The 17132-nt window shown below is 41.4% G+C and overlaps 1 protein-coding gene across 1 annotated transcript in view; it reads left to right on the top strand.

Annotated features, from left to right (window-relative positions):
- AKAP6 (A-kinase anchoring protein 6) overlaps positions 1–17132 on the top strand; it is a 373936-nt gene that overhangs the window by 148028 nt on the left and 208776 nt on the right. The window contains 2 exon segments of the mRNA XM_023751526.1: positions 5956–6052; positions 7183–7346. Coding sequence (XP_023607294.1) covers positions 5956–6052; positions 7183–7346 — 261 coding nt within the window.

The following is a 17132-nucleotide window of genomic DNA, read 5'->3' as shown; positions in this document are numbered from 1 at the left end:
TGGCAAGGGGTGAGGTTCTAAATCTGTGGCAATGTTAGTCAGTACGGAGGGGTGAGAATGGAGAGATACATTGGCAGGGCTTGGTGATTGATTGATCAGATGTGTGGATTTTGTTGGCATAGTCTTACACTGTTTCTGACTTCCAACTCCTACGCTGGAGAGATGACTTGGCAAAAGAATCAGAAGCAGAGGGAAGCTCATACTGCTCTTCACAGAGCTCTTACATTCCTGGGGAGAAATGTTGTGGATTTAGGATGAGAAGTCAGAAAACACTTATGTGGAGATAGTTAAAAATAGAATGAACACATCTGCCTGGGATTGTTGAGAGACAGAGCTGCCCTGGGGTAGATGAATGGTGAGATGGCCTTTGGGATTCTTCTGCCTTTGAAAATTTTCTGGTTCAGAATAAATAAAAATTCTCCCAAGCCACCTATCCTTAATTGCCTGGCTTAAAAGTAAATCAAAGCATCCAAGGACTGCTAAAGATTGAGTCCAAATGCCTGGGTTGTAGGTGAGGAAACAGAAGCCTAGAAAGGCTAGAGGATGCGTCCAGGGCACACACTTAAAGCAAAAGGAAGACCCCGATCATCAGCATCTCGGTCCGTGCTGCCTCTCCCCTAAATCTCCGATAATAGCTTCCATGTTTGGGCGCCTCCTGTGGGCAGGCCCGGGGACGGGCAGTGCCAAGAGCCAAAGAGGACCCCGTATCCGCATTGGGGAGTTCAGGGAGCCTCCACAATAAGTTCCACTTGTCACCTAAAAATGCCATGTAGTCCCATATACTACATAGAACATTTGGAAAATGGAGAAAATGAATTGAAAAGTTCGTAATGATTTTTGTTTAGGCCAACTCATTGCCAGGCACTGCTTAATGCTTTACAATCATTGTCTCTAATTCTTACAACAACCTGGGAGGTATTTTTTTTACACACTGGGACCATTCATTTGCATAGCTATAATTTTATCAGAGATACAACTGAGACTTCATTTTTTTGGCTTTTAATATATTCTATGTATTTCTCATGTGCTTTTATAGTCTGCATTTTAATGGTTATATGTCTTATCAAGTTTTAGTAAACAAAGAAATCTTTACTAATAAAAATCTTTCAATTCCTGGCACATATGGCATTTGTAAGGTGGCATTTTATATTTTGAGTACCCTCTGACCATCCTCTACAGATGGCATTGGGGGGAGGAGGGAGAGTCTGCCAGTCGTGGCACGGGGACCTGGGTTCATGACTTCCTTTCCCATCCAGAACCCCTGGAATGCAAGAGGGTGCAGGGCACAGCTCAGAGGGGAGCCTCCGCGGAGGTGGCCTGAGACAGGTAGCAGGTGACTTCAATCCTGTGCTTTTCTGATCAAACATACATTCTTCCTCCCCCCCCATGTAAAAAAGCAAGTTTTCATTTTCCTGGGGTAGTAAAAATCTTTTGTGCGAAGAAGAAGTGTCATCAAGTGCCTTATTCATCAGCATATATACTGTCTCTGTAAAATGACAGTGGGAGTAAAAGTTCATCAGTTCAATATGTCTTTCACTTTTGGAGACTCCTGACTAATAACCTCTGGTATTTATCATCAGAACAGCCAAAGAGCTAAGATCTGGCACATGCTGCTCTCGTGCACTGAAGAAAGCTTAAAAAGACAAAAGATTGTCTCCATTTTTCCTTCTTCCATTCATTTAGAAGAGAAAGCATATCTTTTTTTAATTAAAAAAAATATGAGTGTGCAGGAACATCTGGCCTATATTACCATAGCACTCTCCTAACCGGCCTCCTTGTCTCCAGTCTGCCTTTAAAAATCAACTCTACACGGAGAGATTTTTCTAGAATACAGACCTGCATCAGTCACTCACCCATACTGCTGCCTCTTCCTTCATGGCTCTTTGAGTTGAGTAGCCGCAGCTCCACCTGCCCCGCTTGCACCTGTCCCAGTCGCACCGAGCTGCTGGTGGCCCCTGACTCCTGCTACAGCGAAGGCCGCCTGCGGGCCTGCATGCCAATGGGCTCCCACAGCACCTGCCCAGCACTTACCACACTCACATGTAGCCCACAGTCCTGTTTTTACTTGGCCAGCATCATGCTTTAATTTAAAAAAAATTAAATCTCATTAGGCAGGGCACATCATTGTTCAGTTTGCTTAAGGCCCCACTGCTCTCTATTATACACCAAACCCTAAGGACACATTTACTCTTTGCTGGGTCCTATGAGGCTACTTGCTCTCTTATTTTACCCAACAGACTACAGGCTGCATGTACCAAGGTTTTGTATTAACTTTGTATCTATAGGCCTGGCAGAGACTGCTCAAAAAATAGCTATGGTATTAATCCACCTCAATAACTCTTTTTAGCCTTTCTGTTCACAAACATTATAAAGCACAGGGACCTCAATGGAGCCAGCAGATACTAGCAGTGTTCCATGGGGATGGCTGAGAGTCTGTGTTTGTGATGTGACGCTGCTAAGACTGGACCACTTTGAATCTTTAAGCCTCTGAATGTGATTATGCTCATTCCCACTACTTCCTGTGCCAGGATATCCGTATCTGTTATGATCCCTCATGAGAATTATTCTTCACATTTGTCATAGTTTTGTCCATCAAGGCATACATGTCCTTGGTTTCATTTCATCTCCACATGACCTCCACCCTTCCATCAAACTGGGCTCTGCAGAAATTTGAATAGAATAGGATTTATCTGCTTTGTAAGGTTTGATCGTGATCCAAGTACAATCAGTATGGTTACCACAATTTGGATCCTGCCAAGGAGTAAGTAGCCAGATCTGGACAAGCTGGCGAGGCTAGGCTGCAGTCATGGAAATATCCATTGGTCAACCACAGATGGGCCATCTTGTTGATAATCTAGTCCTTTGTCTCAGTCACTGTATTTTCCATCTCCTTATCATTCTCTTCTAGACATTCACTTACCTGCTGCTGTAAAGATAGCAAAAAGATGTGGTGTCCCACAGGACCCAGTTTACTCATATTTATGGAATTTCACATCATCAGTGACATAGGTCTGTGGTTTCTGTCTATGGCAATGTTGTTGCTGTAAATTAAATCTCCAGAAAATGGCCTGCATTCTCGGGGAGTGCTATGGGTGTTTCAGAGGGACTATATGCCATGAGGCATCGATGAGGAAATGTGTTAGAAGCACAAGAATGGAAATATGTCCAAGTGTCAAGTTCAAGGCAAATAAAAAGAAATCCCTTTTGTCTAAGCTTCCTTCCCTAGGGAAGAGGTGGGGGTAGAATAGGGAGAGCTTATTACAGAATCCTTTAGCTGCCAGAAATTTCATTGACAATTTTGTTAATGTGCCTGCTTGGCTGCCTTCTCAGAGGCCCATTGTGAATTCCTTAGCTGATAACATTAATAGTTAATGGGTGCACCTGAAAATCAAGCAATATTGTACCATTTGGGTAATAGTTATATTAAATGGTTCTTTTCTACAGCATCAAGCTTATCCGCTTATCTTTTTCTAATAATGAATACCTCATCTTTTCCAATTTCTTAATCAAGCACTTCCATATCATCTTGAGGCAGAATCAGATCCAGCTGCAAATAGTCTATACTCTTGGGGCCTGGATTATGTCAAATTATCCAACCATCTCACAGGTCCTTATGTTCTGTTCTCCTCTGAGACAAGGGCCTGACACACCCCTTCCCAAGCTCATGATCACCAGCACGAGCTAACTTTACAGTCATGAGGAAATATCTAGAATAGGTTTCTTCCTAGATTTTGGCACTATGGAGTGGGTCTCCAGGGTTTTTCTTTTTCCTGTCCCTTCTCCCTGAGATGCACGTGTACCTCATTCTGCATGGCCTTACTTCAGAGTTGGGTCTTTCCACTGCAGGGGCAAAAAGTAAATGCAGCCATGCTTTAGTGATAAAAGAATAGATACTTCATTTTTCATAGGTATTATATGCTATGGATTGACCAGAAGCATCAGGCTTCCCATACATTGCCATACTTTATTTTCTTCAACCAAGTACCTGTAACTGAAAGAGGAAAATACAAGAAATAGTGAACAACCCTTGGGAAACCCAATACTGTCTCTTTCTGTCATATTTGTCTGAAACTTTGCTATTTCTGATGCCTCTAGTCAGATGAATTTTTGAGTCAATTTTTTTAGCCAAAATTTTTATTTTTATACCTCAAGGCCTGATCTGCCTGGCCCTATCTCCATTTCTTTTGATTTTTAAAAGAAATATATTTTATTGATTTTACAGAGAGGAAGGGAGAGGGATAAAGAGTTAGAAAAATTCATGAGAGAGAAACATCGATCAGCTGCCTCTTGCACACCCCCTCACTGGGGATGTGCCCGCAACCAAGGTACATGCCCTTGACCGGAATTGAATCTGGGACCCTTCAGTCCGCAGGACGACGCTCTATCCACTGAGCCAAACCAGTTAGGGCTGATTTTTTGATGCTCTTTTTCTTCTGAGCTTTAAAAAGACCCTCTTTTCCCACTAAAAACAGGAGAGCCCAGATTCACCACTACACATCCTTCTCCTGTAACACGGCAAGTGCCCTTTGATGCAAGAAGCCATGTTTTATATCTGCTCAATTGCTATTACCCGTCACGGTATATAGAATAGGAGCAATACATAGTTTATAAATGAATGAATACCAAATTTCACAATTTATGGTTGTTTAACCTCTTTTGTCCAAATTTTATTCCAACTGGGACTGTACCATCTTGAACTTCTGCAAATATTCTTAATACTAAGTTCAGTGCAATGCACACAGCTATGGCTCAGTGTTTAGTGGGAGCAAAATATGTTGTATAATTTGGAGCCCTATCACAGAGAAACCAAAATTTGGCATGCAATTATTTCAGAATCCCTGTTCATTCCAATTAGTCAAGTGAAGGAGTACATTTTTATCCTGAAGACTAACCATTGGTTGAACAGATTGGTTACTATAATTACTCTCTATTGGACCTCCTATGGTTGGAACTTCTTATAACATTCCAGAGATGGGAAAATATTTGGAAAACCATCTGTGTTTCTCGAAATATTGAAATGGAAACCTTCACCTTCACAGAGTGCGACTCACACAGTTCAACAGATACCCATTATTCCCACAAACATTTATCAAACATTTCATATGTGACATGAGTTGGAGATAAATGTGAAACTGGCAAGTCTTTCAAATTGCTTATAATTTGGTAGCCAAGTACAGAAATAAAAGAGAATACAGTCTGATAAAGTCTACAATAGAAGCAGGTATAAAGAGCAGAGGTAACAGAGAGAGGGGGTAATTATCTCCGTGTAAGGGTTAGGGAAGGCTGCCTGAATGAAGTGGCTCTGAGTTGGAATTCAGCCATGACATCAGGTTTTCTTGTTTGGATGACTATCATGCCCCTGATATGCCTGATTTATTCATTTTTAAAGCAGTATCACATTGTAAGAAATAAACATTTAAAAATCAAAGATATGAAAGCGTTCAACTCCTCACTATAGCACCCAAACCCACCCCCATACTCTATGGTTTGCATGATATCTGAGAAACAGAGCTGAATATCTACTATATTAATGGAGTTATATATGTGCACAGAAGGCTAATAAATTTATGCTGCCAAATTTTTATGGTTTCATAAGTAGTGCTATTACTAATATTTTTAATAAGTGAAAAAAGGAATTCATATGTGCTAGTAGGATTTCAGTGTATTTTGTAGAATACTGCCACCCTTGATATAGCCTATGGGATGTGACTTTTCATAAAGACCCAATGAACTTCTAGATTTGTCAGCTGTTTCCAAACAGATGCACTCTGCTAATCTAATGGAAACAGTCTGAGCCCAGATCCCAAATATCAATAGCTTTTAGTATTGCAAATTAGTTTGTCTATTGAGTAACTTGGACTCTGTAGTTGCTGATAAAAAGCAGCAAGTCGTTTTGTAGGGATGTTTCATATAAACTACCCTGCCAGGATCTGATGCTCATCTCTGTCCTTACAGAGTTTTAAGTTGAATGTAGACAGTCATTGTGCTCTCAAGGAAGCTGTGGAGGAGGAAGGACACCAGCTTCTCGAGCTCATTGCATCTCACAAAGCAGGTAAATCCTCCTGAAATATGGCAAGTCTTTATGTCTCCGGACTATTAAGAATGAAGAAGCATTGCTGTAAATTACTGCATATATTCACCTCCTTATGTATTATTAATATTTACATTATCAGATTGACCTTCAGGATTTATAAATGTTTCATATACTGCACACAATGCGGTGATACTTACAAGATGAAATACTGCCTCCAAATGGTCTGTTCATTGTATTTTGGGCTCGCTGTTCGCCTGAGTTTCAGTTGAAATCACATTCCTGAAAACTTCACATTGACATGCTTTTTGATGTAGGTGCTCTGGAAATAACTTTAAGATAATGAATGAGAATTGTGCATTTAGTTATGATGCATATGCACTGAGATACTCATAGATATCATTACAGATACAAAGCTGGCAGGCTAGAGATATCTGATTATTTCCCTGCCAATTCACACACAGGAACGTCTTGCATGTTCCTTGTTGGTCATTGTATTAGCAGAATTTTGGCCTTATACCAATTCTTACCCCGGTTTTAATGTATTCATGAGGAACAGATTATAAATAAAAAATAGTTTTGTCATTTGGTTGTACTTATCCTGGTAGTAAAAGACCGTAAGACAGGATGAATTACAATTTGGCTCTGGCTTTGAGCTTACCACAGCTAAATAAGAAAAGAGCAGCATTAATCGGATGTGCTAATGCTAAAGACTGCTTTCTTAATTCTGGCCCATTTACTGTATTTCTCATCGAATTAACTTTACCTATTTCCATATATCTTTCTGATCATTATTACATCTCCACACAGATACACTCAGGACCTTTTATTAGGAATGTGAAGCTATAGTTAATAATTGTTATATATTGTGATTTTTCTTCCACATGCAATTTTTTAGTCAATGTACTGAATCCCAGTCAATCCCAAACCATGAATCAATATGGTATTACAATTTTCGTGTCCTTATGCCTTATGTCAAGTCAAAAATTCCCAGTCTCTATTCCGAGTGACAAATGCTAATATGGCAGGTGAGGGTAATGATCATTAAAAATGACGTTTATTGTTAAACCACCTAATTTACTAAATAAAGAATAATAGGGTACAAGTGCAGTCAAGTCCGTGACTTGTGCTCTCCCCTTCCTTTGGAGAAGGACTAAAGGACATGCTGCGGATGATTGCGAGTCAGTGGAAGGAGCTGCAGAGGCAAATCAAACGGCAGCACAGCTGGATTCTCAGGGCTCTGGATACCATCAAAGCCGAGATCCTGGCCACTGATGTGTCTGTGGAGGGTGCGGAAGGGACTGGAAGCCCCAAGGTAAGTAGCTTGAAGTTTGCCTTATTTCCTCTTATTTCTGTCTTCTTTTGAACGAGGCACCACTGAAGTTTTCTCTCCAGCCCTAAGGCTTTTCTTTCCTATTGTGTACACTTTATATATCTATATAGAGAGAGCGATGTATGTAAACAAAATGAAATGGCTTTAAACAGTAAAAAAAGCCCCCGACTTCCAGGTTTTCTAGGAGCAGGTCTTTTTGTGGAAAGTGCCAGGGTAGGAGGGAGACAGCACTTTCAGGGTAGGAGGAAGGGGGACATAAAACATTTAGTAAACAAAACATAAAGCATCTTAAACATGAATAATCAGAACGGTTTTAAATTGTTTTGTTGCAACTATAAATCACTATAATCAGTGCAATCACTCAGCTCTGACATCCATTAGCCGCTTGGTTACAGCAAATTAACAAAGAAGAGAGAAAGTGATTCATTATCTCATTCCTGTTAATGACTATCAGATGCATTGCCTAATTAGGGGATGGTCATTGTAGTGGGAAGAAGGTCATATGCTTTGCTACAAATCTTTCTGCTCTGAGTGTAAGTTCTCCATAATGGCACATGCACCGAATACAACAAGTACTTTAAAATCGAGTATTGACATGTTTTGGTTATCCATTTCAGAATTACAAAATAACTCTTCAAGCATATGCAATTAAACTTTATTTTGTTTTATTTTATTTTTATGAGGCACCTTTTAATACCACGTTATAAAGGTATTTTTGACTCTTGATGTAGAAAGTAATTTTATTAATTTGACATTTTCATGTAATTTCTCTCTTCTTTTGTATTTGTTCTTTTGTGAAAGTAAATGCAGAAAACCAGTTTCATAACAGACTCAGCATCAGAACATATTGTAACACAGGGGAAACAGATTTAAGGGTTCAGGGTTTTATTCCTGGCATGGACAAAGTCATTAATTAAATCGTCACCCAATCATTTACTCAGCATCCATGCCGGTTGGCACTGTGCTAAATGCGTACCGGGCGAATTAAACAAACCCTTTGCCCTCTTAGACTCTCATTCTTAAGTGCAGGCAGAGGAGAAACCCAGCCTGCCCTGAGACGGTGAGACCATTTGTCCAGTGGAAAGTTCAGACAATTTATAGCTTTGGAACCTCAAACAACAACCTTTAACTTATTTGTTGGAAACAGATAGAATGATGAGCTCAGTTCCTCTTGAAGAAGGTTCCACGGAGGAGGTCACATTTCAGGAAATACTTGAAGGAAGGAAGAGGGGTGGTGTGGTTCATGAGCACACATTTCTAGGAAGTGATGTGATGAAAGGATCAAAGCTGGAGCTAATCATGCGGCTGGGAGAGCGGAGTCTGCGGACTCCTGGGGCAGAAGGGGAGGAGCCCCTTTAGGGCACAGACTGCAGGGAGAACTCTACTGGACGGATGCTTCCACTGGGCAGTGGTGAGGAGACAGGGCACAACGAAAAACTCCATTATGTTTTTAATATATTTTTATTGATTTCAGAGAGGAAGGGACAGGGAGAGAGAGATAGAAACATCAATGATGAGAGAGAATCATTGATTGGCTGCCTCCTGCACGCCCCCTACTGGGGATCAAGCCCACAACCCGGGCATGTGCCCTTGACTGGAATCGAACCAGCACCCTTCAGTCTACAGGCCAACGCTCTATCCCACTGAGCCAAACCAGCTAGGGCAAAACTCTATTATGTTTTACTTATTTAACAAAAATATACTGAGTGCTTACTTTTTAAAAGCCTTTCGCATGCCAAACACTGTTCTATAGCACATTCTCTCGTTTAATTCTCACACAAGCCTAAGGTAGACCTTTTATGGAGAAAACAGAGGCCCAGAGAAGTTGAGTAACCTGCCTAAGGTCACACAGGTGCTGAGTAGCAGGGCTGGGATTTGGATGGGAAGGCTTTGGCCGCAAAGTCCTTTTCCATCGCCTCCTGGAGCACTGCCTCTCTCGGGCCTTGCACAGGGCAGGGCAGGGTGATGGGCTGCCTCAGTGCCAGTCTCGTGGGGCTTAGGGCGAAGTGGCGATCCAGACTTAAATCTAATAATCCTGCCTTATGAGACTGCGATGTGCTGTGAGGGAAAAGGGAGCACCCAGACCTTGGGCTGGGAGCAGTGGTTTTGATGAGGACACCAGGGAAGGCTTCTGTCAGAGACAGCCCAGTGTGAGCAGGCCAGTGTGATTAGGAGCGGGAGGAGGTGCAGGGTCTGCAGAGGGCAAGGGCTTTTGGGGGGAATGACATCACTGATTTCCAGCATAAGAAAACGCGTTCTTGGCTGTGGTGTAGAGTGCAGCGAGGGGGCGCTGAAGTGGAACTGCGGAGGTGGTGCAAGCACCTAAATTTGTAACGGACCCGGGTTGAAATGAATAGCTCTGTCCACCAGGGCCAATTTGAATCTGACACTTTAAAATTAGCTCCTTTTGGAGGGGAGTACTGAGATGGAATAAAGACGATAACCCAATGAGGAGAAAGTATGTATTATCAACAGCGAGACAATACCAGCATTTCTCAGAAAGAGGACCGCCTGCCCGGGCCCTGCCCCAGGTGGGCCAGCACCTCCTGGGTGGGGCCCCAGAATCGCCTTCCACGGCTCCTGGGAACCACTGTTCCTGCAGGGGTGCCTGATTCTCCCACAACCCGGATTTTCACACAACACGAAAGAGGTAGCAATTTAAACATTAAGAGGAAAAATAAACACATCCAGTTCCTAATGATTTGGGTGCTAAACAAACAACAACAATGAAAACCTTCTCTATCTGAAATGTCCCCAGAGTGAAAGTGTCTTCCTCAAGGCAGGTCAGTTTATAAAGAATAACTCGTGTTTTTCTTGTTAATGGTATTTCTATTCCGAAGCATCTCAGGTCACACTGTGCACACAGTACATCTCAAAGCAGCTATGGGGAGCGGCTGTTGTAGGTGTCACGGATGCAGGACCTGGGGGAGGTGCTGAGGCCTTAAGACATGGACACGGCAGAGCCAGCAAACCCCAGGCCTGCTCCCTCCCAGCTGTTTTTTCGTCCCCGGTCTGCGCGAGGTTTCTCTGGACAAGTGAACTCATCCACAGTCCAGGGAGAAGGTGAAATCAATTTTAGGACAAAGAAAATGTGTTTCTAAATTTAAGCTTAGGAAACTATGGAGAAATCAGAATGACCATTCTTTTTATTTGTTTAATGTTTATGAACCACCTCCCTTAGTCCCTTAGGCAAACACAAAGAATAATAGGAGAAGCTCAGACTCTGAAGTCAGGCTGCCTGAGTTCAACCTCCCACGCTCACTAGTTATGTGTCTGTGGGAAAATGACTTCCTTCCTGGTGCCTCAGTTTCCTCATTTGTAAAGTGGAGGTAATGCTAATGTCTACCTCAAAGGGTTGTGATGTACATGAAAGAGCAGACATATCTAAAGTGCTTAGAACACTGCCCAGCACACAGCCAGTCCGGGGTAAATGTACAAGCCTTCATATTTAGTTGTGGAGACAACAGACAAATAATTATAATATAATCTGATCAGTGCTCTAGTAGAGGTAGGTACAAAGCTCTATGAGTACACAGAGAAGGAAATAACCAACCTGACTTGGGGGTATCAAGGATTTGCAGGAGAGTTATGTTTTAAATGGTGGCAGCAGGGTGGGGGGGGGGGTGCGAGGGGCCAGAGTGAAATGCAAAGATTTGAGGTGTAAAAAAACGTGATGTGGCTAGAACCCGGGATCCTGTGGGCGATGTTTAGGCTGTCTTTCGACAATCACCAAGGCTCACAATGTGACAAAAAATGACCCTTAATGGTCAGTGATTTGAGCAATAATCCCTCCTATATCTCTAAATGACACTAGCCAAGCCAGAGTGAGATCCCTGTACAAAATACATCAAATAGGTACTGTTTAAACAGAAATGTTTTTGCCATTTTGCACTAAATACTAGTAGAGCAAGCTTAAATAGGTTACCCTGAAGTCCTCCCAGACTGAAAGCTGGATTCCACTTGTCATCTATCATGTCAGTCCTTTTTCCATGACTGACCTTGCACAGGTCATGTATGAATTGTGCCATGAAATGCATCCTCAAGCATAGCAGTTATGATCCTCTATTTCATCTTAGACCTTAAAGAGGAACTAAAATTAAAACATAATAAAAAATAACTCCAGATTCATCTTAGGTTTACTTCAGAAGCTACTGGGAACTTGAGAAGCATAATAGAAAATCTAAGGAATATATCTAGGGGGTATTTTTCTTTTTTACCTTGTTTGAGAGACTGTAGTAAAGGACTTGGTCTTAGAAATCTTGTAAAGAAGGAAGATAGGAGGAAATTCAAAGACTCTGGGAAACTTCTCCCCCAGGAATCGGCAGCATACCTTATTTGTTGTATTTCATTTTTTAAAAAAAGTGTTTCCCCAAGACTGTGAGATCTTTTATACATGGAAATAGAGAACAAAACTCACCAATTCTAGAAATAGAGCTTCAGCACTCTATCCAAGAATTGAAAATGTGCTTGTAATTTTACATTTTACTTTATATTGATGAAAGTTTATCACCTTAAACTAGGTTTTCAGTATGTTAGATTTTAAATACATATAGACAAAGGGATTTTAAAACTCAGCGAATAACTCCTAGCAAAGCCTACATGCTCTTTGTGACCTTCCAAGGAAAAAAACAAAAATCCTGAAAGCAAGAAGTTTTCTTAGATTTTGCACGTTGGTTCTTTATATTGTTCTTTCCTTTCTATCTTTACTTTTTACCTGTGCAGCACACCTCATTACAGATACCTTAGAATCGAGGCCGGGATTTCCCCACATGACGTCACTGGAAGCACAGGGCAGTGGTACCTTTGTCCTCTTTAAAGGAACAGATGCATTTCCAAAACAAAGACTATTTGAAAATTTTATTGTAAATTCAGAAAACTTTACAGTTACTAGAGGGTAACATAGCCTAGGTTCCAATCAACATCTTCAGTGAAAGGAGACAGAGGGTTAGCTGGTTTGAACTCTAGAGTTGTGTTTATTTTATCTGCCTTCTTTGAGATTCTTAGACTGAAGTTCTCACCCCTTTGGAAATGGACATCAGACTCTGAAGGTCATCAGCGTTATCTGTTCAACAATAGAACAAGAGCAAGTTTAAGGACGTTTCTTAAACGTGTTTGCTTAGCCCTACCAAGGGATGCATGCATGTCCTCCAACTTGGGTATGTTGCTGACCACCTGGCCTCTTTTGAGATGTCAGGACAGGGCCAGTCTAATGTTAAGGTGCATTTTTAAAAAATATATATTTTATTGATTTTTTACAGAGAGGAAGGAAGAGGGACAGAGAGTTAGAAACATTGATCAGCTGCTTCCTGCACGCCCCCTACTGGTGTGGTGCCCGCAACCAAGGTACATGCCCTTGACCGGAATTGAACCTGGGACCCTTGAGTCCACAGGCCGACACTCTATCCACTGAGCCAAACTGGTTAGGGCTTAAGGTACATTTTTGTTAAGCAGACAGCCAAGCCATGGGTTACTAGTTTTTATGCTAAGGAATTACAAGTAGCCCGGCCAGAATGGCTCAGTGGTAGAGCATCGACTTATGAACCAGGAGGTCATGGCTTGATTCCTGGTCAGGGCATATGCCTGGGTTGTGGGCTCAATCCCCAGTGTGGGGTGTGTAGGAGGCAGCCAATTAATGATTCTCTCCCATCATTGATATCTCTCTCTCCCTCTCCCTTTCTCTCTGAAATCAATAAAATTACATATCTATATATATAAAAGCCTAAGCGACCCTTATGACCAGACAACTGGATGACCAGCCTGTAGCTATGACATGCACTGACTACCAGGGGGGAGACACTCAATGCAGGAGCTGCCCCCTGGTGGTCGGTGCGCTCCCACAGCCGACCTCCCGCTGCCAGCCAACCTCCCTTGGTCCCTCTCTCCGATTGGCCCCGATCACTGACCAGGCTGAGGGACCCCAACCATGCACGAATTTGTGCACTGGGCCTCTAGTATATATATGAAGAATTACAGGTAACTTTCTTTAACTGAAGGGAGAGAAAGAAGCCGATTTGGGGAGCAACTTTGTAAGGTATTTTATCTGTTTTATATAGTGCCTCTTGGATGATAGTACAGCTGGATATTTTTATCCTGCAATGGAATTTGATTCTGATTCTTCCAAAACTCTGGTGAGACAAGGCACTGTCTCAGCATTCTTTGCTTTACTGGTTCAAAAGCTAATATAGTTAGCATATTCTTTAATATAGGATCTTCAGAAACAGCATTAAGGTGAATAGGAATCATACCTATGTATTCTTAGTCTCACATACATAGACCCATATATGTATAAAGAAATATTTTACTTTACTCTCTTTCTCATGTAAAAAAAAAGAGCACAGGCATATGTTGTCAAAGGAACCAGAAATGATATAGTAAGATTAAATCATGCCTAAAGTCGTAGAAAGAAAGACAACAGGCAACGGCCTGGCCATTATTTATCGAGTGCTGACAGAGAGCTCAGCCCAGCGCTGGGTCAGACATGAGGGAAGACATGCTTTCCTGCTCAGTGGTCTTATCATCTCGGTGTAAGCACACAGTGTAACATCTTGTCTAATGTAGATTGGGCTATCTTAGATCTGGAATAATAGATCACGTAAGATTCTGATCATCTTAATTAGGATGTTGGCAGATTGAAATGGAATGGGGTTCTTGATGCAAGCAAATGAGTAGTAAATGCATTACCAATTCCACCTCTTCTGTGCAGAATTCTAACAGAAAGGCAGTATTCGACCCAGTTCCCTTCCTGTTGAACTATATAAACATAGTCCTGAGATGCAGTACCTAGGGAGAGCCCTTTCTTCAACTGTGGATTCTTTTTTTTTTTTTTATCAGAAGGGCAACTTTTCTTCAAAAGTGTTTTTGAAAGAAGAAACAAAAGTGAGTTATTTCTCTGAAGATCAGTTGTGGTTACGAAATTCATGATAGAATGGAATAAAAAATAGTTTCTCTACTCTCCTTGAGGCACTTAAATTTGCATATTATCAGATATATGGGTGAATCCAAGATGAGGAATCATTTTAATAGTCTGACACTCTAATGAAGTGACTGAAAAAGTGATTGAGATGATAAAAATATTATTAGGTCAAAGGACACTTAATGGTTAGCCCTTTCGTGGTTTATATGATGTATAAGATCAGAGCTTATCTTGAGTTTTCACACTGTTCTTCCATTGCTGGTGGCCTTGAGGGTAGGTAGAAATATTTGGCTCAGCAAGAATCTGGGAGTGAAACTCTTTGTTGTCTCTAATCAACACAGAAACGGCATTGACCTTAATAGGTATGTAGCCTATTTTTTTTCCTTATTTAGTCAAAGAGTGCCTGACCTCTGAATCTATAATGCCTAGAGTTGCGAAGATGCACTGTTTTGGATACAAAGGTACATTCTCTTTTATTAGAATTCACATTTTAAACTCACACCTATTTTAAAGATGATATATCGTTAACACATCAGAGGGACTTTTTGATATGTAGTGGAAGTCAACATTAAAAAAATGTCTGTAAGTGTTTAAGTACAAAACAGAAGGCAAGGTACAGAACTGCTTCTTAAAAACACTTTGAATTTAATAAGTAAAATTTTTGAAAGTGTGAAACAATTACCTCAGTGTGTGATTTACACATTTTCCCTGGAATGTGTTGTTTCTGGCAGGAGAATGGGCCAAGCTAGGGACAGCCCTGCTAAAGGGATTACTTTGCTCTGGCTCTCGTGTTTATTGAGTCACCTAGGGCTTCTCATAAAGCAGCAGCTTTCAAATGTACACACACCTGCGCTCGGCACCCTGAATACTCCCAAAGCTTGTTTAACTGTTCTCATACCCTTAGTATCTCTCCCTCCAGTGAGGTAAAAAAGCATTGAGATGTCCACATTCTGCTTTTTCCTTTTTAATTGGCATATAGCCATTTATGTGGTTCTGATGCTAACAGATGGAGTTATTTTTTAATGAACTGTAGTGCTCTTGGCCACCAGGACTCACAGAACATTGTCAGTATTGCCTTGTACTGTGCCTCAGTGAGGCTAATGCCTCTCGGGGAACATCAGATTGGAGGTCCTGCTGGGACAGAGCCCAGGGACAGGACGTGCCTCACTGCACCTTGCAGGCCATTTTGCATTGGGTTGGGGTGTTGGCTTCTCATTGTTATACAGCTGAACCTTGAACAACATGGGTTTGAACTGTGTAGGTTCACATACATGCAGATTTTTTCAATAAATAGTACACTGCTATAAATGTATTTTCTCTTCCTTATGGTTTTCTTTCTTTTTTAAAGAATAGTTTGTTGTAGTTGTTTTTGAGAGAGAGAGAGAGAGAGAGAGAGAGAGAGAGAGAGAGAGAGAAGGGGAGGGAGAAAGTGAGGAAGAGAGAGAGAGAGAGAGAGAGAGAGAGAGAGAGAGAGAGAGAGAGATATGAGAGCTCAACTCCAATCGGCTGCCTCCTGCACACACCCCCCACCCCAACCTGGGATTGAGCCCACAACAAAGGCATGTGCCCTTGACCAGAATCAAACCGGCAACCTCCTGGTGCACCAGACAATGCCCAACCAACTGAACCACACTGGCCAGGGCTTCCTGATGGTTTTCTTATTACCATATTCTTTCCTCTAGCTTACTTTATTATAAGAATACAGTATGTAATACATATAACATACAAAATATAGTATGCTAATTGACTGTTGATGTTATCAGTAAGGCTTCTGGTCCAAGTAGACTATTATTAGTTAAGTAGGAGACAGTTATACGTGGGTTTTTCACTGTGCAGGGGTGGAGCGGTGTCCATGCCCCTGAGTTGTTCAAGGGCCAGTTGATCCTACTAGCAGTCATAGCTCCTGTTATTATTTTCACTTTACTGATTGCAAAACTTGGGCTTCAAACACATGGTAGATACTCAGGCTTATTCAGAGTCTTTTTAAAAACCTTACTTAACAGGGTAAATGCTGAACTCCTTACTCTATCATATGACTCCACCTGCTTAGTCAAGATTCATGTCACTGTTTCCTTTCATAAATGTTCCAATTAATTCATCATCTTCCAAATGCATTTTCCCCTTTCTTTTCTCTTTGCTGTTGCTCTGGGTTTTTCCATTCTATTTATCCATACTGGTCTCATCTATCTTAAAATCAATAAATATTGAATATGGAAGTACACTGATTTCATAGCTCTGGAGAGAATACTGTACCTCTCCTTGCTCATTGCCCAGGAGGGACACAGATATACATACTTAATCCTAAATTAAGGCAGACTGTGTGATAAATACTGTAATAACGTACAGCAGAGACAGGGATCTTGAGGGAGGGGACATTCTTTCAATCTGATGGAGTCTGGGAAGGCTCCGCCCTCCTGCCCCAAGAGGAGATGGATTTTGTGGAGGTCTCTAATGTTCTGATCGATTGTAGGAAGATATGAGAGGAAGAGCATTCCAGGCAGAGGAAATAACATGGTTAGAAATATGGAAAAGGGAAACTAGGAGACACATCTAGAAAATGGTAAACAGTGAATACTTGGTGTCTTTTGATCATGGAGTGTTCATGAGTTTGTGGGAAAGGTGAGGACCTACTGAAAAATAAAGCCCGAAAAGCTTTGAGCTATATACTGGGGAGCTTTGAATATCAGCTGAAGCGTTTATGTTTTCCTAGTGTGCCGTGAGTGTTTTTAACTATTGGATTTAGCCATGGAAAGCAGATGGAAAAGTGGGATGAGAGAGGAAGAACTGACAATGAATTGGGAAACTAGTACAATAACTAAAGGCAACTGAAGTAAAGCAGTGGCTGTGATAATATA

The sequence above is a fragment of the Myotis lucifugus genome, unplaced genomic scaffold (genome assembly GCF_000147115.1).
Source record: "Myotis lucifugus unplaced genomic scaffold, Myoluc2.0 scaffold_22, whole genome shotgun sequence".
In the NCBI taxonomy this organism is placed as follows: Eukaryota; Metazoa; Chordata; class Mammalia; order Chiroptera; family Vespertilionidae; genus Myotis; species Myotis lucifugus.
This window is presented reverse-complemented; position numbering and strand designations above follow the sequence as displayed.